Genomic DNA, 22,783 nt, shown 5'->3' with positions numbered 1-22,783 from the left:
AGATAGACCATATCTCATTCTGGAGAGGTGGGTACTATAATGAAATACTGTTAACAATTATATTACTAGAAAAATTGCATGAATTAACCAAAATAGACAATGTTAATATGTTGAGCTGTAAAAGGCTCAAGTCAACAACGTCTGAAATTGCCAGTCCTATGGATAACCCACTACTATTATGGACTACCGGATTATATTGGATTATTTTGCTGAATTCATGCACCTGCCATATTGAAATGGCAATGGAATACCCATCTCTGACAAAATTTTTAAAAAAAGAGGATTCAAATGAAAGACCATTTTGTATTTGTATATGCAAAATATTTAGGATAGATATACAGCTGCTTTCTCCTAAATTCAATGAGAAGAAAGATCTGTACTAATAGTATTTAGACAGCATATCATGTCTGCATCTTGTACTGTGATTAACCATTACAAAAATAACAATGTACAATGTATTGACTATTGAAACTGTTCTACTAATCAGTTTTGAAACTGTCTCATTGCTATTTGTTTCTTAAGAAAATTAATAAAATAAGACCCAGTCCTAGCCCAGGCCTGGTGAGTGTGTAGGAGAACTTCCAGCTTCCTTCACCAGCAGGACCTAATACTGGTCCCAGCCCAGGCGCAGCATGGGTGAGACCCTATTCCACGCCCTTGGGACGCCCACCACCACTCGGCAGCACTTCCACCAAACCGCCTTGTAGTAATTTCTGATGCGTTCCCGGAACCCCCAGACCCAATCCTAGCCCAGGCCTGCTGAGTGTGTGGGAGAGCTGCCTCTACCCCCTACACCACTTTGTCGCCTCCAGGCTCGGCTCAGCCTGGCATACAGGGCTGGGGTGAAACCCTGAAGCTGCAATCCCTGCAGAGAGTGTAGAGGATAGAACCACCCAGCTAGTCAAGGATAAGAAAATTTTGCCACAGGGGCACAACCGGTACACCCCCAAGGGCAGCAGCAAGAAGGAGCTGAGCATAGCAGCCAGACCCAAGCCAGGTACACCTGGATAAATCCAAACTTTGTAGATCTGCACCTGAACTTCAGTACGTGCTAAGATTATAACTGCAACAAAGATCTACAACAAACGTTAGAAGACAGTGCTACACAAAACGAGAAGGAACAAAATGCAACCTGCCTATGTTTCTGTAGTTGCTTCTTTACTTCAGATGCTATGAGTTCTGAGAGTTCTTTTTCTATTTCAGAAAAGAATTGTGCTCTGATTTCCTCTATATCTTTCTGCTGTTGCTTATTTACTATTGACGCTATTAATTCATGCATTTGAGCCAAGCTAGTGTCCTCTGCACTTGTTTCGGATGGGCTTGGGTTCAGAGTTTGCATTTTGTTCCTTCTTGTCATTTTGTGTAGCACTGTCTTCTGACTTTTGTTGTAGATCTTCGTTGTCATTATAACCTTAGCATGTACTGAAGTTCAGGTGCAGATCTACAAAGTTTGGATTTATCCAGCTGTGGCTGGCTTGGGTCTGGCTGCTGTGCTCAGCTCCTTCCTGCTGCTGCCCTTGAGGTTGAACCTGTTGTGCCCCTGTGGCAAGATTTTCTGCTCCTGGACTAGCTGGGTGGTTCTATCCTCTACACTCTCTGCAGTGATTGCACCTGCAGGGTTACACCCCAGCCCTGTATGCCCGACCTGAGCTGAGCCTGGAGGGGACAAGTTGGAGTAGGTGGGAGAGGTAGCTCTTCCACACACTCACTTGGTCTGGGCTAGGACTGGGTCTGGGGGTTCCCTAAATGCGGCAGAATTTCGTACTTGGCAGGCGGGGTGGGGAACGTGCTGCAGAGTGGTGGGGGCATCCCAAGGGGGTGGAAGAGGATCTCACCCAGGCTACGCCTGGGTTGAGACTAATAGTTGGTCCTGCCAGCGCAGGGTATTGGAAGCACTCCCACACACTCAGCAGACCTGGGCTAGGACTGGGTCTGAGGGTTCCCGGAACGCGGCAGAAATTCCTATTCAGTGGGCAGTGTGGGAGAGGTGCTGCAGAGTGATGGGGGGGCGTCCCAAGGGGGTTGAAGAGGGTCTCACCCACGCTGCGCCTAGGCTGGGGCCAGTAGTTGGTCCCACCAGCGCAGGATAATGGGAAGCTCTCCCACACACTCATGGGACCTGGGCTAGGACTCTGCATTCATGTTTAAAAAGTGACCTGAATAGTCAAATTCACAAAAAAAGAATGTGTGTTACACTTTTCTCAAAGCAAGGATGGTTAGAGATTGATATTGCAAAGAGTACTAGACTTTTCAATTGATGAAAAAGTCCAACAATTCACAGTGTCAATGGATGTACGTATCTTTAAATGTATGAGAAACAGTGAATTTAACATATTAAGCTATTGTAAGTTGTACACTAAAGTTATAAAAAGAAGATGAGAAATTTTAAAAAATGGCATACCTACTGAAAGAAAAAATGGATCCAAAAAATCAAATCTTACAAGCTTTTTGGCTTTTTCCACAAAGGAACTTTGTGGGTTGTTGAGGGAATCAATGTTCACTCCAAATGATGTACCAGTGATCACATCCATGCTGTAGGCCCCTAAGATCCTGAGCAAGATGTAGACAGTTAAAATTAATGCTTCTTTGCCATCTTTTGGCTATACATACATCAACAAAAGGGAGTTAGTTTATATGGTGTGCCACTACTCACTCTTTTATGGCGATAGGTGTGCCTTTCTCTGCTGCCTGCCGAAGGTTCTTCACCAACACATCTCCATATTGTTCAATGATGGGGAACATCTAAACACCAGACACAACACAGACAGATAATTACGATGACGCAAATCACAGAGGACATGACTTTCCCAAGGATGAACCATATAATGACTTTCTTAGAACAAAAAGCTGTTACTGGAAGCTAAAAAAAATGGTTATGATCTACACTCTACCTGTCCCCAGAATCATTCTCTATGTTTTTAATACAAGTCTTCTGATTTTAGTACCTCCTTGAGTTTTCCACTTGTGAAAGTTGGAGACATTGTTGTTCGTATTCTCTTCCATTCTTCATCCTCAGCTAAAGAAATGGCTTTTCGCATAAAACCCATTGGACCAAAAGACTAGAATTCAAAACAAAACACAGTTTGTTTCACATAAGGATGAGGATCATGATAACCATGGAAAAGGATTTAAACACCATTTGTTTAAGATGTATCTAGTGACTGTCTATTAGGGGGTAGGTACAATGATACAAGCTCAGTAAATAATCATCAAAATTGCCTAACCTCCTTCTATTGTCTTCAGGACACTCAGTCACAGGGCATAAACTTTAGCCCTCTACAGTTAAGTCTTCTGTGGAATCCATTTTTGCTTATTTTTACAGGGAGGTGCTTACAAAACACTAGATAATTTTTTTCCTTGCTTGAACTTTCTTCTGTAACTATATTTTGTTAAAAAATGGAATCTCCTAACACCCTTTATGATCAAAATTCAGCAAAGAAAACTTCCTCTACTTGATGACAAAATTCTACAGAATAATTCCACTATCTCTACACTTGATGGTGAAAGGCTGAATGATTCCCCTCAAGTCAGCAACACTAAAAAATACCTGCTATAACTACTGTTATTCAGTATCATCCTGGAATTCCTAGCTAAATCAAAGAGGTAAGAAAATGCAGCAAAAGGCATACAGACCACAAAGAAGAAAAGTAGAAATATGCTTATTTTGAGGGAACATCACAGTCTCTATAGATCTCCAAGAATATGCAAAACAAATTTTCCCAAACAAGAGAGTTCATCTCAGAATGAGAGGTACACAAAATTTTATTACATTTATATATTATAATAATGAGTAAGAACAGTTTTTGAAATTCATTTATGAATAATCAAAAGAAAATAAAATACTTTAGCAGAAGACATGATAGAAAAATAGGGTGATTATTTAAATTTTTAATGCATCACAAGAAAAGACATTGCAATTAATCACCATCATCTACTTCACACACACACTTCAAACAAAATTGTCCCATCATTCTTGACATTTTCTGAAGCAATTTTGGAAGTCTTCTTTCATAAATACGTTTACAAGGTGTGATTTTAAAAAATATGGTGAATGGAACTGCCAAGTGCCAGCAAATGGAAAGACAACTGTAATGGATAGCTAACAGATGGTCATCTTCTTACACCCAGCTGAATTGAACTAGCATGGTGCTGGGTCTGTGCAGCCCATCTGACGGTTGTTGCCAGCAACATAAGAGGCACAACAGCACAAGTTGTCAGTATGCTGTTAGGATGCTGTTAGGAGAAGCTATTGGAGCTCTTGGAAGCTACAAGTTCTCTTTGGATATTCTGCTGAAGGACCTTGTCATACTGGCTTTGTTGAAGGGGTTTGGAGGAGTGCTAGTCCTCATCTTGAGCATTACTTCCTGGATCAGGAGGATCAGATGGTACTGATAAACCTTATTTAAAAGTGTGTTGCATTAGCTTTCCTGATGGGAACTCAGCTTTCCGCATTGCTGGAGGAGCTTGGAAACTCATTGTTGCTGGGGATGGATATGGTACCTTTGAAGGAACTCTAGCAACTTCAGATCCCACAGCCTGCTAATACAGATCTTTCATCCCATTGTCATACACATTTTAGCTTCCACCACTGATCTTTGGATCTTTCCAGCATATATCCATGAAGCAGGCCTGCATGAGACTTTGTCATAGGCTCTAGGTTTCCACTTGGACTTGTAGGAGGGCCTAATTATGAACTCTAGGTTTTCCAGCTGCACTCATGCAGAATATTCAGATCCAGGTGCTTAGCTGGATCCTTTACAGTTTAGAATGTGGATAGAATTGCTACACTTCTTGTATATGATTCTTGAATGATTCCTTATAAAATAATATTATAAAAATGTGTCCTGTATTGTATTACTCCCCCTTGCCAATACCATAAACCATGACAACAGCTTTGTGAAAACATGACACAGTGCCTCCATCCATCTTGTTCACCAGATCTGGCATCATGTGATTTGTGGCACTTCCCAAAAGACAAAATGACTGTTAAATGGAAACATTTCAAAGCAATTCGGGATATCGAGTTAGCCAGAAAAGTACAACTCAAGCACAAAAGAAAAAGTACTGCCAAAACTGATTCAGAACATTACAGGAATGATAAAATAAGTGTGTTCAGAATGGAGATGAATATTTGAAGGGGAACCATGGCTATGTGCTTTTCACTGTAATAATTTTTAAGATATAAATACAATGTAGTTTTTGATTAAACCTTATATGAATGTAGCCAAAATATGCACAGTGTCTCTATCCTAAAGCTACAGAATGCTGATGAATGAAATCTAAGAAACTTTAAGTAGAGACACACTGTATTCATGGATTGGAAAATTGAACATAATAACAAAAGAGATTGTCCTTCAAGTTTAACAAGAGTTTTAAATTAGCTTTTATCAAAATCTCACCAAGTATTTTGAAGACACAGATGACTTTATTCTGAATTTGTATGGAAAAATAAAGGGCCAAGAAAAGCTAAAACAAATCCAGAAAAATATTGAATAGGAGGAATAATGCACCTAGATGTTGGGAATTACTGTGTAGCTACAATGGCCAAGGCCAGGTGGTGCTGGAAGACATATAGACAGGAAGATCAATCATACAAAACAGGCCAATAGAAACAGACTCACACAAAGAGACACAGTTGATTTCTAACAATGATACAAGAGAAATTCAAGAGACAAAGGGCAGGATTCCCTACAAAGATGTTGAAACAACTGGACTACAACAGAAGCAGATGTTGGCCAAAAAAATACACCATAATTTAAACTCTATATCTAAACACATAATATAAAACAAAATAATTAAGTTGATTTACTAGAAATTAAAAAGGAAATCTTTTCTCTGTCAAAAACCTTATTCAGGTGCATATGGAGGCACATATCTGGAAATTCAGCACTATGCAAGTCAAAGACTGAAGAATCACATATTTAAGTCCGGTACGAGAAAATTACTGACTTATAAAGATCCTATATCAAAATATAAAAATGAAAAAGGACCTTAAGTGTGGCTCTGGGCAAAGGCCCTAGTTTGAAACATGACTAGAGCAAAGAGAAAACTTTGTTGAGACAAAAAACAACCTACAAAGGAAAGCTTGCAGCTACGCTGGGCTGGCGGGACCTATTACTGGTCCCAGCCCAGGCCCAGCGTGGGTGGGACCTTATTCCACCACCTTGGAACACCCCCCACCACTCCGCAGCACCTCCCCCACAGCACCCCCCACAGAGTAGGAATTTCTGCCACATTTAGGAACCCACAGACCCAGTCCTAACCCAGGTCCCTTGAGTGTATGGGAGAGTTTCCAGCTACACTGCTACAACGGGACCTATTACTGGTCTCAGCCCAGGTGCAGTATGGGAGAGACCCTTTTCCACACACTTGGGACACCTCCCAACACTCCTCAGCACCTGGCTCACCCTGCACGTCAAGTAGGAAATTTGCCCCATTCCAGGAATACCCAGACCCAGTTCTAGTCCAGATCCGGTGAGTGTGTAGGAGAGCTTCCTCTTCCCCCTACTCCACCTTGTCCCCTCCAGGCTCAGCTCAGGCCTGGCATACAGGGTTGGGGTGAAACACTGCAGCTGAAATCCCTGCAGAGAGTGTAGAGGATAGAATCATTCAGCTAGTCGAAAAGAAGAAAATCTTCCCAGAAGGTCACAACAGGTTCACCCTCAAGGGCAGCAGCAGGAAGGAGCTGAGCACAGCAGCCAGATCCAAGACAGGCACAGCTGGAAAAATGCAAACTTTGTAGATCTGCACTTGAACTTAGGTACATGTTAAGCTTATAACTACAATGAAGGTCTACAATAAAAGTCAGAAGAAAGTGCTACACAAAATGATGAAAAGGAACAAAATGCAAACTCAGAACCCAAATGCACCTATAACAAGTGCAGAGGACACTAACACAGAACAAATTGGGAATCACACAGCTGAAAGCAATGAATGAACGGCTTCTGAAATAAAGAAAAAGCTGCAGAAAGGTATAGAGGAATTGAGATTGGAAATAAAAAGAAAAATCTCTGAATTAATTACATCTGCAGTAAGGAAACAAATGCAGAAACACATGGAAGAAGCCCAACGCACACCCAGAGCAAGTGCAGAGGACACTAGCTCAGCTGAAATGCATGAATTAATAGGGTAATAGTAAATAAGCAACAGTAGAAAGCTATAGAGGAATTCAGAGCACAATTATTTTCTGAAACAAAAAAAGAATTATCAGAACTCATAGCATCTGAAGTAAAGAAGCAATTACAGAAACATAGGGAGGATGCCCAATATGAAAAAAAAGCTACAGTAAAAGAATTTATAACTGCTTCTAAAGGAGACATTGATAAAAAAAAATTAGAGGAGATTAGAAAAATGACGGATTCCTTGAATGCAAAATACTGGAAAGAAACAGATTGCATGAAGCAGAGTCAAAGAGATACAGAGAAAATTAAAATCTCAATCACAAGCTTGCAAAATCGTTTAAGTGAAAGTGAAGACAGAGTTTCAGATCTTGAAGATGCTGGTGCAGCTATTGAAAAGGTAAGAAAGGATCTCATAGAAACAACGAGGATGCAGTAAAGAATAATGCATCACCTGCAAGATGATGCAAAGATGAACAATGTGAGACTAATAGGCATCAATGAGAAAGAAGGAGTCAATACAAATGACATTTAAAAAACATGGGCAGAAGTAATAGCAGAAAACTTCCCAAATATGAGGAAACAATCTGACATTCAGGAAAGCAAAGCATACAGAACGTCAAGTAAACTCAAACCAATGAAAAACACATCAAGACCTATAATAGTAAAGATCCTAGAAATTCACCACAAGAAAAAATCTACTGAAAGCCGCTAGAGAAAAGAAGCAGGTCACATTAAAAGGAAAACCCATCAGAATTATGGCCGACTTCTCTTCACAAACCATGAAAGCAAAAAGAATATGGATCAGAGTACTTCAAGTCTTCTATGAAAACAAATTCCAGCCCAGACTACTATACCCTGCAAAACTCTCTTTCAAGTATGATGGAGAAATGAAATAATTTCATGACAAAGAACAGCTAAATAATTTCGTGATGACAAAGCTAACCCTACACAGGCTACTGAAAGATGTTCTAGAGAGGAACCAAAATGATCAGAACTCCACGAATGAGATCAGAAATAACCAACTAACTAGGGCAAGCAATTAAACACAGGAGAAAAAGGAGTAAATGACAACAGGTAAATAACTTGTCAATCATAAGTAAATACATCTCATTTCTAATCATCAATGTAAATGGACTCAATTCACCAAGTAAGAGAAATAGACTGGCACAGTGGATTAGGAAACAAAATCCAACAATATGCTGTATACAAGAAACACATTTAACTCATAAAGACATTCATAGGCTGAAAGTCAAAGGATGGAACACAATACGACATACCCCAGCACCTCAAAAAAAAGCAGGGGTAGCAATCTTTTTCTCAGACACTCTCAACTTCAAACCAACAATGATCAAGCAAAATAAAGAAGGCCACTATACACAGGTTAGGGCAAAAATTCAAGAGGAAGAGGTAACACTCATAAATATCTATACACCAAACACGGGAGTACCCAACTATATAAAGCAAATCATAATGGACATGAAAAATCTAATATCTAATACCACAATTTTAGCAGTAGAACTTAAGATCCCCTTAACTCCAAAAGATAGGTCAACCATACAAAAAATTAGAAAACAAATAACAGAACTGAACCAGAGCTTGAAACAAACATACTTGGTGGACATATACAGAGTGTTCCAGGAAAACACAGCTGAGTACACATTTTTCTCAGCTGCACATTGATAATTTTCTAAAATAGACCACACATTGATCCACAGGTAATGCTTAAGTATACGCCAGAAAACAGAAAATATCCAATGCACATTATCTCACCACAGTGCAATGAAACTGGAAATAAATGATAAAAGAAACCAGAAAAAAAATTTTAAAAATATGGAAATTAAATGATACCCTACTCAGAAACCAATGGGTCACAGATGAAATTAAACAAGAAATTCAGCAATATCCTCAACTCAATGATAATTCAATCACAACTTATCAGAATTCATGCGATACGATGAAAGAAGTTGTCAGAGGGAAATTCATAGCTGCAAACTCACACATTAGGAAAACAGAATGGGAACAAATAAATACCCTAATGCTGCACCTTCAACAATTAGAAAAGGAAGAGCAAACCAAACCCAGACCCCAAAGACAGGAGGAAATCATAAATATTACAGCAGAAATTAAATCAATTGAGAAGAGGAAAAGAATTCAAAGAATTAAAAAAGCAAAAAGCTGGATCTTTGAAAGATTAAATAAAATCGATAAGCACCTAACTAACATCATCAAAAAGAGGAAAGAAAAAATTCAAATGCAAGCAATAAGGATGAAAAGGGTGTAATTACCACAGGCCCAGTGGAAATTCAGAATATTAAATATAGCTACTTTAACAATCTTTACTCTCACAGAATAGAAGACAAGAAGAAATGGACAGATACCGCGAAAGGTACAAATTACCACAACTGAATCAACAATACACAACCACTCTCAACAGCCCAACAACAGCCAAGGAAATACGAGATGTGATTATAAAGCTAACGGCAAAGAAAGTCCTGGTCCGGATGGATTCACAACTGAATTCTACAAAACATTTATAGAAGATATAGTCCCTATACTTCTCAAACTCTTCCATGAAATTGAAAAGGAAGCAATTCTCAAAAAATCATTCCTTTAGACAAATATTATACTGATACCAAAACCAGGGAAACATGCAACTAAGAAAGAGAAGTACAGACCAATTTCCCTCATGAACATAGATGCCAAAATCCTCAATAAACTACTAGCAAATAGAATACAGGGAATTATCAAGAAGATCATACACCATGACCAGGTAGGATTCATCCCAGGGATGCAAGGGTGGTTAAATATTCAAAAATCTACAAATGTAATACACTATATCAATAGAGCGAAAACTAAAAACCACATGATCATCTCCATTGATGCAGAAAAGGCTTTTGACAAAGCCCAACACTCATTCATGTTCAAAGTCCTACAGAAAATTGCACTAGATGCTCTCTACTTCAATCTGGTAAAAGCTATTTATGAAAATCTAACGGCTAACATAATCCTTAATAGGGAAAAACTGAAATCGTTTACTCTTAGAACTCATACAAGACAAGTATGTGCTCTCTCACCACTCTTATTCAATATAGTTCTGGAATCATTAGCTACATCCATTACTCAAGAGAAAGAAATAAAAGGAATAAGGATAGGAAAAGAAGACATTAAATTATCTTTATTTGCAGATGATATGATACTTTACTTGCAAGACCCAAAAATCTCGACCAAGAACTTTCTAGAATTAATACAGAAATTCAGTTGCATAGTAGGTTACAAAGTCAATACCCAAAAGTCAATGGCATTCCTCTAGACAGTCAAGAAACACACTGAGAGGGATATTATAGAAACAATACCTTTTACAATAGCACTGAGGAAAATTAAATACCTTGGAATTAATCTAAGTAAAGAAGTCAAGATCTTTTCAAGGAAAATTACAGTACTCTGAAAAAAGAGATCGTAGAGGATTTCAGAAAATGGAAAGATATTCCATGCTCCTGGATAGGAACAACCAACATTGTGAAGATGGCCATACTACCAAAATTACTGTACAATTTAAATGCAATCCCTATCACACAACCACCGACATACCTCATAGACATAGAAAAATGATTCCTAAAATTTAACTGGAGTGAGAAAAGACCTAGAATAGCAAAGGTAGTTCTGGGCAATAAAGACAAGGCAGGAGGCATGACAATTCCTGACTTGAAATTATACTACAAGGCTAATGTGATAAAATCAGCATGGTACTGGCATCAAAATACACCTGAGGATCAATGGAAAAGATTACAAGATCCTGAAGTCACTACGAGCACACTCAGCCACCTTATCTTTGACAAAAGGGCCAAATATACTCACTGGAAGAAAGACACCCTCTTTAACAAATGGTGCTGGAAAAACTGGCTCTCTACCTGCCAAAAACTCAAATTTGAACCAGGTCTATCACCATGCACTTAACTAAAGTCAAAATGGATTAAAGATCTAAACATTAAGGCAGAGACACTAAATCTCCTGGAAGGGAAAGTAGGAGGAACTCTTCAAGACATAGGGCTACGCAAAGAGTTCATGGACAGAAATCAAATCGCACAGAAAACAGTTGAAAGAATTAACAACTGGGACCTGCTCTTACTGAGAAGTTTTTTCACGTCAAAAGAAATTACCAACAAAGGGAAAAGGCAACCTACAAATTTGGAAAAAATCATGACAAATAAGTACTCAAAGGTCTACTCTCTAGAATCTAGAAAGAACTAAAAAACACTAGGTCTTCATAATTTAAAGACCTGATCCAGAAATGGGCATCCGAGATGAACACATACTTCTCAGAGGAAGAAATTAAGGAAGCGAATAAATATATGAAAAAATGCTCCACATAACTAGTCATTCGTGAAATGCAAATTAACACCACATAGAGATATCATCTCACCCCACAAAGAATGGCTATCATAAAGAAATCACCCAACAACAAATGTTGGAGAGGGTGTGAGGAAAAGGAACCCTTCTCCACTGCTGGTGGGAATGTAGACTGGTGCAACCATTATGGAAATGAGTATGGAGACTCCTTAGAAAAGTTGGACTGAATATCCCATTTAAACCAGTATTCCTCTACTGGAATTTTCCAAGAGGATCTGAAATCATCATATCACCATAGTGATATATGTGGGCCTAACTTTATAGTAGCACCATGTGTGATAGCCAAATCTTGCAAACAAACAAGATGCCCATAACTTGAGGAATGGTTCAAAAAGATGTGGTATTTTTACACAATGGAGTATTATTCAGCTATTAAGGATGATAAACTGCAAGCCTTTATATTGAAGTGGATGCCACTTGAACATATACTCATAAGTGAAATAAACCAGACACACATGTGAAAATATCATATAGTCTCCCTAGTATAAGGACTCAAAAGAAGAAATACAAATAGAAAGATATACTACAAGTAAAAGGAAAGCAGGATCTCAAGGACTTAACTAATCAAGAGAGGGAAAGGAGAAGAGCTAGGAAACATGACAATGTCAAACCATACAGTTATATGTAGAAGATGGAAAAGGCAATGATCCTGAGAATCTTCAGAAGATTTTTAGACTAACAGATATTTCAAAGATTCTCACACTGACTAACTATATATGCTGATACCTGTGAACTAAGCTACTGCACTGCAGATGGTAATTTGTAATAGTAGTTTCATGCTTGGTGTGCCTGTCATTCTGATCTACTGAATATGGGCTACTTGTCATGACATGCCCGTTGCTGCTATGCTGTCTCTCTGGTAGATGGTTGTTCAAGAAGAAGGGGGTGGTGAAAGAAAGCAAGAGACAGGAAAAGGAATATTGTGGGACTGTCCTGCTTCAAGGTTGTATATGGTGAGATTTTTGGACTTATGAGCAAACATGAGAAGTATATAATTCTTTATGCCTATTTTTACAATATATTCTAATTTTTAAATGTTTTTCATCATATTTTGTAGGGACTTAAAGTTCAACATATCAATACTTGATGAAAAACTCCTGTTCCATATTATGCCTAAGATGTTTGATATGCAGACAGATATTGAGGTTAAGCTTAACAGCCTAAGTTGTATGGTAATAACAATAAGCTTGTCTTGTGGATGGTTAACAACCTAAGTTTGCAGACCAAAATTAGAAAGAAAGGAGGGCAGCAAGGAAAGTCAACATTTTGGCCCTAGCCTTCTAAGGTCAATTAAGACTCAGGACATATGAGAACTTGTACTGTAATGTCATGTAACTCGGTAGTGTCCCAAATTTTCTTATTAAGGAGATTATGGGGCCAAAGAGGAAAATGATCAATGATGTAGAGTGTGCCTAAGGAGAGTCACATGGAGAGAAAATATTCTCTCAGGTTTTCAGAGAGAGCACATTGGCCAAGCAATGGTCATGATTCATCCTAATGGGTGACACGGACAAAGTTCTACAGTTTGAGGTACAGGATCTCAGGATATCTCCTGAGGGGATTTCACTGACCTTATCAGATCCAAAAGTTACAACTCTTGTTGCATAGGTCCTGCTTTACCTTGATCTTAACCATCCAGCAGAAAAGTATAAAAATGAAATATAGGAAGTAAAGCCATGCTATTATGTTGAGCTGTAGGGCACTCATGTCAATTTCTGACATTGCTAGTCAGCAGAAGACCCAATACTATTATGGGCTGCTTGACTCTTTTAGAATATTTTGCTGAGTTTGCACACCTATAATATTCAAATAACGGAACTTAACAAAAAAAGAGGATACAGGTGAATATCCATTTTTTATCTGTGCATTCAAAGTGGTTAGGATAGACATATAGTTACATCCTCTTAATGAATAGAATGATTTGTTGTGATGGTGTCTTTAAATTGGATATCATATCCACATCTTGTACAGCAATCAACCACTGAGAAGAATGTATGCAATGTGTTGATTATTGAAACTGTCCTACCAATTTGATTTGAAACTGTCTCATTGCTGTTTATCAGTAAAATTATGGGAAAAAAATTAAAAAACAACCTACACAAAGTAGCTATGAAAGATAACAATGAGTATTTGTGATAAAGAGACAGGCATTTTCTTAATTATACTGGCTATTACACACATACACGCACAGGCACACATGCATGTACACACACACTGCATACACAGATACACTAGAGGGCACAGAATCGGGAAATGTAAATATGCTCTGTGGATTGTAAAATGTACATTTCTTGTCATTCTATTCAGAGGATTATGCTATTTGTATACTTATACAAGAAAATGTAGTTAGCAAAAAATACCAAATGTAAGTATTATAGCTTGTTTTGACACTTACTGTGAATCTCTAACTACTTGAAGATAAAAATTTAAATAATATTGTACAAAAATTCACTTTTTAAGAAATAGATGCCTACCCGTCGGTTTGTGAAGGTAGAATAGCATTCTTTCACAAGCACTGTTTTAATTATTTCTGGGTCTGTGATAGCCAACAGAGGCTGATTACCATCAAACAACCTGTAATGGGAAAACACAGCTGGTTAAACTAAACAATTCAGATCCTGCTTCTGAAGCCATTCCAGCAATCTAGTCTCTAATTCTAACATTAGATAACCTGCTACCTATTGTTCAACACACAGTGACTTTAAAACCTACAGAATATGATATGCAGGAGGATTCTGACCATAGAAGGCACTAGAGTCTTCATAAAATAATATAACTCAGGGTGGGGAGATACACTAGAAACTATCTCTTCAAAAAGAGCATAGGTGAAAATGACTTGGAACTTGTTAATTTTTAGCTGGCACATAAAAAATTGTTGCCTGTACCATTCACCAAAGTAACCATGATGTTTTAAAATAGTGCAATATCTTTATTTTCTTTGAAACAAAATTTAAAAAATATTTTAGTATCATAAAATAATATCAAGTCCATAGAAAAGTTAAAAACAAACTCTCAAGTGCTCATAATACTAAATCTTGGCAAGATGTTTGTAGTTGGACCAGTGGAGACACAGTGCTGTAAGCCATTTCGACAGACACAGTTGCCTTTTGGGGCCATGCCATCTCACCACACTGTGGGCAATCGAGTGCTTCCTAGGGACCAGTGAGAAAAGATGGAGAGGTTAGAAGAGACAAAATCATCTCCCACATGGATTCGCTTAATCACAAAAACACACGATTATACTTCTTTCATTGCTGTCTTTCAGCTCTCAAGGAGAAATGCTACTTCAGGTGGTTCAGGCCTCCCAAAAATCACAAAGAACATAAATCCACATGGGAACACACATTTAAAATATGTCATATAAGCCAAGTGTGGTGATACACATGCCTGTAATACCAGCTATTGGGAGGCTAAAGTAGGAGAAATGCTGTGAATTTGAGACAATATTTTGCTGCAAAGCGAACTCAAGGCCAGCCTGAACTCTGTACCAAGACATGGTCCCAAAAAATGAAAAAGAAAAAAAATACCCAAAAGTCTGTGCACATTGACAATAAATAGAAAAGAAGTTGAGCAAGTATTACTTCCCAATCTGTTTACCTATAATCCCAACCAGGTTTCCTCAGCCAATATTAAATTTTAAATTTTTGGAACATTACATTTTATTACTGAATAAATGTAAGAAGAAAGTAATGTGATACACATAAACATAAGCAAAAATAAAGAAAAACATAATGAACATATAAATCACAACCTGAAATAAATCATCTTGTATAATTTTTATATAATAACCCTTATTGGTATATTTTAGACATACATAATGATCATATCATTATAGAGAATTTGTACCTGTGCCTGATATATATTTGTTCCTATTTGTTTGCAATCTCCAATCCTCCAACTCACCTTCCCCAGTTTATTTAAAAAGCTTTGTTTATATTTTATACTTTTTTTTAATTTTTTTTCACCTTTTTATTTTTTTATTTTAGTTTATTTATTTATTTATTTTTGGTGGAACCGGGGATTGAACTCAGGCCCTTACACTTGCCAGGGAAGCGCTTATTCTACTGAACCATCTCCCCGGCCCTATATATTTTATACTTTTTATCATTCTTTTTATTCCTTCCTTTCCCCTTTTCCCCACCTTAGTTTTTCTAATATAATTAAATAAGAACTAAGAAAGGGTAAATGGGAGAGAGGAAAAAGGCCAGACACTGCAAAGAAGGTGAAAGTTTTTCTGAATCATTAAAGATTGCAGAAAGGCATAATATACAATATTTCAGCCCAGTTCAAGCTATGAGCTTGGTGATGTATGTGACCCCAACAGGACAAGCTTCATAATATACAGTTGCATCCAAAGAGCTATAGAGACATACTGCTTTCATACAATGAGTGTCTCATTCCAACAGGTCTACCAAATGAAAGTTTCCAAAATACTCACCCCCACATTTTTCCATACTTTTTATGGCACTCTATGTCAAATTTCCACACACCCTGGGAATAGAAAAAGTGTAAGTTCATTATGGTTCTAAATGTGCTGACCCCATCTCTAAATGGGTAACAAATGACTAGAATCCCATTAATCCAGGCTTACTATCCACTCAGCGGAAGCTACAAAGATACACTTATTCTGAAATATCTGAAGAAAAAAGAGGTAAAATAGAGGAGACATCTGAAATGAGGAATTAAAGTCACTCTTGAATTTTCTCGGGTGTTGTACAGGTCGAAAGAAGTATCTTTGTTGGTGAATATTAAGTAACTCCTTGTCTGTAAGAATCGCTTTTGCACATGGAGATCCAGTCTTAGCCCAGGCCCGGCGAGTATGTGAGACAGCTTCCAGCTACGCTGTACCAGCGGGAGCTACCGATCCCAGCCTGGGACCAGTGGGGGTGAAACCGTCTTTCACCCCCTTGAGACACCACCCACCACTCTGTAGTAGCATCCCCACCCACCCACAGAGTAGGAATTTCTGTCACCTTCCTGGAACCCAAAGATCAGTCCTAGAACAGGCTGAGTGAGTGTGTGGGAGAGCGGCCTCTCCAACCTACTCCATCTTGTCCCCTACAGACTCAGCTCAGGCCTGGCATACAGGCCTGGGTGAAAACCTGCAACTGCAACCCCTGCAGAGAGTGCAGGGGACAGAACCACCCAGCTACTCCAGGAGAAGAACATTTTGCCAGAGGGGCACAACAGGTTTAACTCCTAGGGCAGCAGCAGGAAGGAGCTGAGCACAGCAGCCAGACCCAAGCCAGAACCAACTGGATAAGTCCAAATATTGTAGATCTGCACTTGAACTTTAGTAGGTGCTAAGATTGTAACTGCACCAAAGACCTACAACAAAGGTCAGAAGACAGTGCTACACAAAATGACAATGAGAAGGAGCAAAATGCAATCTCAGAACCCAAGCCCACATATAACAAGTGCAGAGGACAATAACACAGAACAAATTGGGAATCACACAGCTGAAAGCAATGAATCAACAGATTCTGAAATAAGGAAACAGCTGCAGAAAAGTATAGAGAAACTCAAATTTCAAGTGAAAAAAGAAATCCCTAAATTAATGACATATACAGTAAAGAATCAAATGCAGGAACATACAGAGGAAAGCCAATGCCCACGCAGAACAAAGGCAGAGGACACTAGTTCAGCTCAAATGTATGAATTAATAGCGTCGATACTAAATAAGCAACAGCAGAAAGTTAAAGAGAAACTCAGAGCAGAATTTTCTGAAATAAGAAAAGAATTCTCGGAGCTCATAGCATCTGAAGTAAAGAATCAACTACAGAAACATAGGGAGGAAACCCAATCTGAAAAAAAAAACATTTCAGTAAAACAATTAATAACTGCTCCTAAAGAAGACATTGATTTTAAAAAAAAAAAGAGGAGATTAGAAAAATGACGGATTTCTTGAATGAGCAATCCAGGAAAGAAATAGATCTCATGAAGCAGAGTAAAAGAGATATAGAGGAAATTAAAACCTCAATCACAAGCTTGCAAAACCATTTAAGTGAAAGTGAAGACAGAGTTTCAGATCTTGAAGATGTTGGTGCAGCTATTGAAAAGTTAAGAAAGGATCTCTTAAAAACAAATAGGATGCAGGAAAAAATAATCCATCACCTGCAAGATGATACAAAGATGAACAATGTGAGACTGATCAGCATCAATGAGAAAAAAGGAGTCAATAAAAATGACATCAAAAAACATATGGGCAGAAGTAATAGCACCAAACTTCCCTAATATGAGGAAACAATATGACATTCAGGTAACTGAAGTATACAGAACTCCAAGTAACCTCAACCCAATTAAAAACACACAGAGACACATAGTAGTCAAATCCCAGAAACTCACCACAAGGATAATATACTGAAAGCCACTAGAGAAAAGAAGCAGATCACATTCAAAGAAAAACCCATCAGAATTATGGCCGACTTCTCTTCAAAAACCATGAAGGCAAGAAGAGCATAGATCAGAGTACTTCAAGTCCTCTATGAAAATAACTTCCAGTCCAAACTACTATACCTTGCAAAACTCTCTTTCAAGTTGGATGGAGAAGGAAAATACTTCCATGACAAAGAACAACTAAAGAATTTCATGATGACAAAGCCAATCTCACACAGGCTACTGAAAGATGGTCTAGAGAGATCAAAATTATCAGAACTCGACAAATGAGATCAGATGCAATGAACTAAATAGAGCAAGCAATTAAACACAGGAGAAAAAAGGAGTAAACGACAACAGGTAAATAACATGTCAATCATCAGTCAATACATCTCAATTTTAATTATCAATGTAAATGGGCTCAATTCACCAATTAAGAGAAATAGACTGGCAGAGTGGGTTAGGAAACAAAATCCAACAATATGCTGTATACAAGAAACACATTTAACTCATAAAGACATTCTTAGGCTGAAAGTCAAAGGATGGAACACAATATTACACTCACCAGCACCTCAGAAAAAAGAAAGGGTAGCAATCCTATTTCAGAGAGTCTCAACTTCAAACCAACAATGATGAAGTGAATAAAGAAGGCCACTATATACTGGTTAGGGGAAAAATTCAAGAGGAAGAAGTTACAACATAAATATGTATGAACCAAATATGGGGGCACCCAAATATATAAAGCAAACCTTAATGGACATGAAAAATCTAATATCCAATACCACAATCTTGACAGGAGACCTTAACACCCCTTTATCCCCAAAAGATAGGTCAACCAGACAAAAACTTAGCAAAGAAATAACAGAACTGAACCAGAGTTTGAAAGAAAAGGACTTGGTGGAGATATACGGAGTGTTCCATCCAAACACAGCTGAATATACATTTTTCTCAGCTGCACATGGGTCATTTTCTAAAATAGACCACATACTGGTCCATAGGTCATGCTTAAGTATATGTAAGAAAACTGAAATTATCCCATGCACATTATCTGAACACAGTGCAATGAAACTGGAAATAAATGACAAAGGAAACCAGAAAAAACCCTAAATACATGGAAATTAAATGACCCCCTACAAAGCAACCAATGGGTGACAGATAAAATTAAACAAGAAATTCAACAATATCTGCAATTCAATTAAAATTCAAGCACAACTTATCAGAATTTATGGGATACGATGAAAGCAGTTCTCAGAGAGAAATTCATAACTGTGAACTCACACATTAGGAAAACAGAACTGGAACAAATAAATACCCTAATGCTGCAACTTCAACAAGAATTGCTTTTGCTTCTGTATGTGTTATCTCTAAATTCTTACCAATGAATAAATTATTCCCTCCCAGACATATGATAAAATCAAAGATGAGCAAAAAATAATTATCTCAATATACTGCAAGTACTTTTGGCCCAGCATATTTTTTATTTTATCTTATGACTTATAACTAGATTTCTGTAAAATCAGGAAAATTAAAACACCAGTGACCTCTGCACTTTATCAGATATATGGAATTTGCTGTGATTTCCTTGAATGGAAAAGAGACCAAGTAAGAAATGAAAAGATGGACTCATGAGATGACACCTCCTCATATAGGACATGGTAAATTGAATGTCTACTTGGGGTTTTCACTTGTGAAACTTAAAATTACATTTTGGTGCCATTTCGTATGTGAACTCTAATTAAGCAGAAAAAAGTTTCCAGAAATCTAGATCCAAAGATAATTAATTCTAAAAAGTTGATCAGTGAAAGTTTTAGAAAAAATCAGTTTTTTTCTGATGGAGAAAAAATGTATAGAATTTTTTTCTTCAAGTATTAAATATAACTGTATCTTCCTGAACCTGCACTGCACAAAAAAAAATTGCTTTAATGCTCACAAAATCTCAACACTTTGATCTGAGCATCAAGGACTAATGTGCCAGACATCTGGGATATGCAACAAAGGCTCCAAAGAGTTGACAACAGAGCCCCAGGAAAACTCCACCCTTCCTGTGGGGGATGGTAGGGAGCACACAGTTTCTGAAAGCCTGAATTCACAGAAGTTCTTCCCAAAGAGGAGCATTTCTACTAAAGGAACTAGGCTGGTCTTTAAACCAGAAGCTAAGAAACAGAAGCTTTAACAGTATTCACCTTTGAGTATTCCAACATAGTTCCAAAGAAAGGCAGAGGTGTTGGCCCAGGAATTCCCAGCTTCTTAAAGAATCCATGTGAATAGGACCCATAGCTACAAAGTAAACAAGAAAGTAATCAGGTTACAGAGCTTATAATTTTATACACATGGGAGCTGGCCAGTCATTGACTCAGGAATTGAAACTATCAAGCCAGAAAGGCAGCATGTAGAAAATAAATAACAACAAAACCCAACAATAGTAATTACATTCAGTTTTCCGCTGCCCTGTCTTTGTTAAGAGATATCTGACAATTCACAATAGTTAGCTAACAATGGAAAAAGTCTTCATGCTCCCCTAGAAAAAAAATACTTGACAAACATCCCTCAACTTGAGTGCTCATATGATTCAAGCCAGACTTCTTCCATGGCATTTTATTTTATTATCTCAATCTTAAACATTGACTCTTTGTTAAAGTAAGAATTTTCAACTGAGGCAGCAGGGAGGAGTATGGCTTGTGTTCTCTTCCACTGATGTGATTTTCCATAACTTCATTCACTCAATCATACAGTCATGAATAGCTTATTACAGTGGCTGCAAACCTATGGTGTATGTGTTGTTTTTGGAAAATTTCACATCGCTGGCCTGTCATAATAATGTTCTTGTATTTTTTTTCTTTTCCATTAAGTAATATCCCTGTTTTACAATCAAGTTCTTTTTTAAACAGAATAGAAAAATAATAGATAAGACATTTGAAATGATACAAAATTTCAAAAAACAAAGTTATAGATATTCAACAGTGGTTATTATATTGTACATTGTTGTCTTCAATATCAGTTACTTCTTTAATCAAACTTGTGTTTCTTATTCGCACATAATCAAGATTTACTACTCTTTATTGAATTGAAATTGAGATCATCATCAAATATGACCCTGGGGTGCAATCTTATCCACATATACAAATAACGTCAATCTCCATCTGTCCCAAAATGTCAAGTATTTCATCACTGAGAGATATTCCACCACTAAGAAATTTCAATTCATCCTCCTAGACTAGAAATAAGAGGAAAAAAAAACTTAAAATCCAAACTGGTTTAGCAGGTTCCTAACTTATTTCATATTAGGAAAAAATAAATCCCTATACTGATATTAAATGGCCAGATACTGGAAGAAAAAGCTTTAAAAAAAAAAAAAGGAATGCAATTTCAAGATATCTTCCATTTCTCCTTAACCCTGAGAATTATCAAGAAAAAATAAATAGTACTCCACCTTGAGGCTGGCGGAATACTTTTAGGAACATAGAGAGTTATGACATCATCTCAGAAAACAAATGAGGAGATCTGAGCCCCCCCCCCCATGAACTCTGAAGTACTTTTTATGCGTTGTGTAAATGATGTTAAGAAGGATGGGAAGAAAGGAACAAGAACAACCCATTTCCGGGCTGGAGAGATGGCTCAGTGGTCTAAAGCACCTACTTAGAACAAGCTTAGCAAAGCATCAGGGACCGCGGTTCGATCCCCCAGCACCACATGCCAGCCAGCCCCGCCCCCTGGTGGGCTGAGCTGGCCACACACACACACCCCACACTCTCTCTCTCTCTCTCTCTCTCTCTCTCTCTCTCTCTCTCTAATAAATAAATAAATAAATAAAATTTGAAAAAAAAAAAAGAACAACCCATTTCCATAGGGCACAATACCTTCATACGTGTCTTGTTACACACATGAGATTAAGATAATGACAGAAAACCCCAAGCCAGCCTTCAGAATTACTAGAGATTGGGAAAGGAATGATACTTCTACTGCATGTAATGGTTAGTTGTTTATAATCTGAATCTACTGAATTGTGGTTCATTAATTTCAATCTGGAAATAAATAAATTCATTCCCAAGAACGACTCATGAACAACTCTCCTAGCCACAAGAACAGAGGCTTGGGGAGGGGATGATCAATAGATCTGATTAAGATAAATAGTAACTTTTTCAAGAATTGAAACAACTTTCCCTCATGACTATTTTGAGATTCTCATACCATTGAGGGAAAATGAAGTCTAGTCAGTACACCAAATACAAGCTTACAGAGGAATAGATTCTGGACAGTTACTCACATATACAAGAGCACCAGGCTGAGAGCCAAAAACAACCATGTTCCCATGGAGAAGTTTGGAATCAGGTCCATTGTCAGTTTCTTTCTGGGGTTCTCTCAGAGTTTTCCTTCCAGGTGATTGTGAGTCCCTCTGCAAGACTCTGCCGAGAGAGCTCCCCTTGGGTACTCAGCTGTGATTCAGTGAGAACAGCCTGGACTATTTATGCACTGGAAAAGGAGGTGGAGCCAGAACTGGAACAGATAAGTGCCCTGTCCAGCTTGTCACTTGGCAAAGAGTCCTACACACCCAGACTTTGTCCTCCATTGATTTCATATGATGTGGAATATCAATTTAAAAAACTCAATCTGTGTTATCGTAAGGCCAAAGATTATTCTTATCAGAAACCCCATGGAGCCACCTGCATTAAATTTCCTCTACCTCCACTTTCCTCAATGGTAACCTTTACTCCAAACATACTTAAATCCATCAAAACAAACCACTTCTACAGAGTTTTATCCACGTGGTTTCTTGAGCCCAGAACTTCCATGGGACACATAAAGGATGCATGATCATTCATTAAAAGCTGTCTAGTCACAAATTTCATAGAGCCTTTCATAACAAATAACTTCCAACAAAA

General features: G+C 37.8%; 1 protein-coding gene across 1 annotated transcript in view; it reads right to left on the bottom strand.

The window, feature by feature from the left end:
* Positions 1-22,353, bottom strand: part of LOC101566928 (cytochrome P450 3A9-like) — a 53,058-nt gene extending 30,705 nt beyond the window's left edge. Inside the window, exons 1-7 of the mRNA XM_004629645.2 lie at positions 22,168-22,353; positions 20,087-20,180; positions 15,967-16,019; positions 14,003-14,102; positions 2,946-3,059; positions 2,654-2,742; positions 2,402-2,550 (exon numbers count right to left, since the gene is read on the bottom strand). Coding sequence (XP_004629702.1) covers positions 2,402-2,550; positions 2,654-2,742; positions 2,946-3,059; positions 14,003-14,102; positions 15,967-16,019; positions 20,087-20,180; positions 22,168-22,238 — 670 coding nt within the window. The 5' untranslated portion in view covers positions 22,239-22,353. The remainder of the gene's footprint in view (positions 1-2,401; positions 2,551-2,653; positions 2,743-2,945; positions 3,060-14,002; positions 14,103-15,966; positions 16,020-20,086; positions 20,181-22,167) is intronic.
* Between the last annotated feature and the right edge of the window lie 430 nt (positions 22,354-22,783).

The sequence above is a fragment of the Octodon degus genome, unplaced genomic scaffold (genome assembly GCF_000260255.1).
Source record: "Octodon degus isolate 3935 unplaced genomic scaffold, OctDeg1.0 scaffold00031, whole genome shotgun sequence".
NCBI lineage: Eukaryota > Metazoa > Chordata > Mammalia > Rodentia > Octodontidae > Octodon > Octodon degus.
This window is presented reverse-complemented; position numbering and strand designations above follow the sequence as displayed.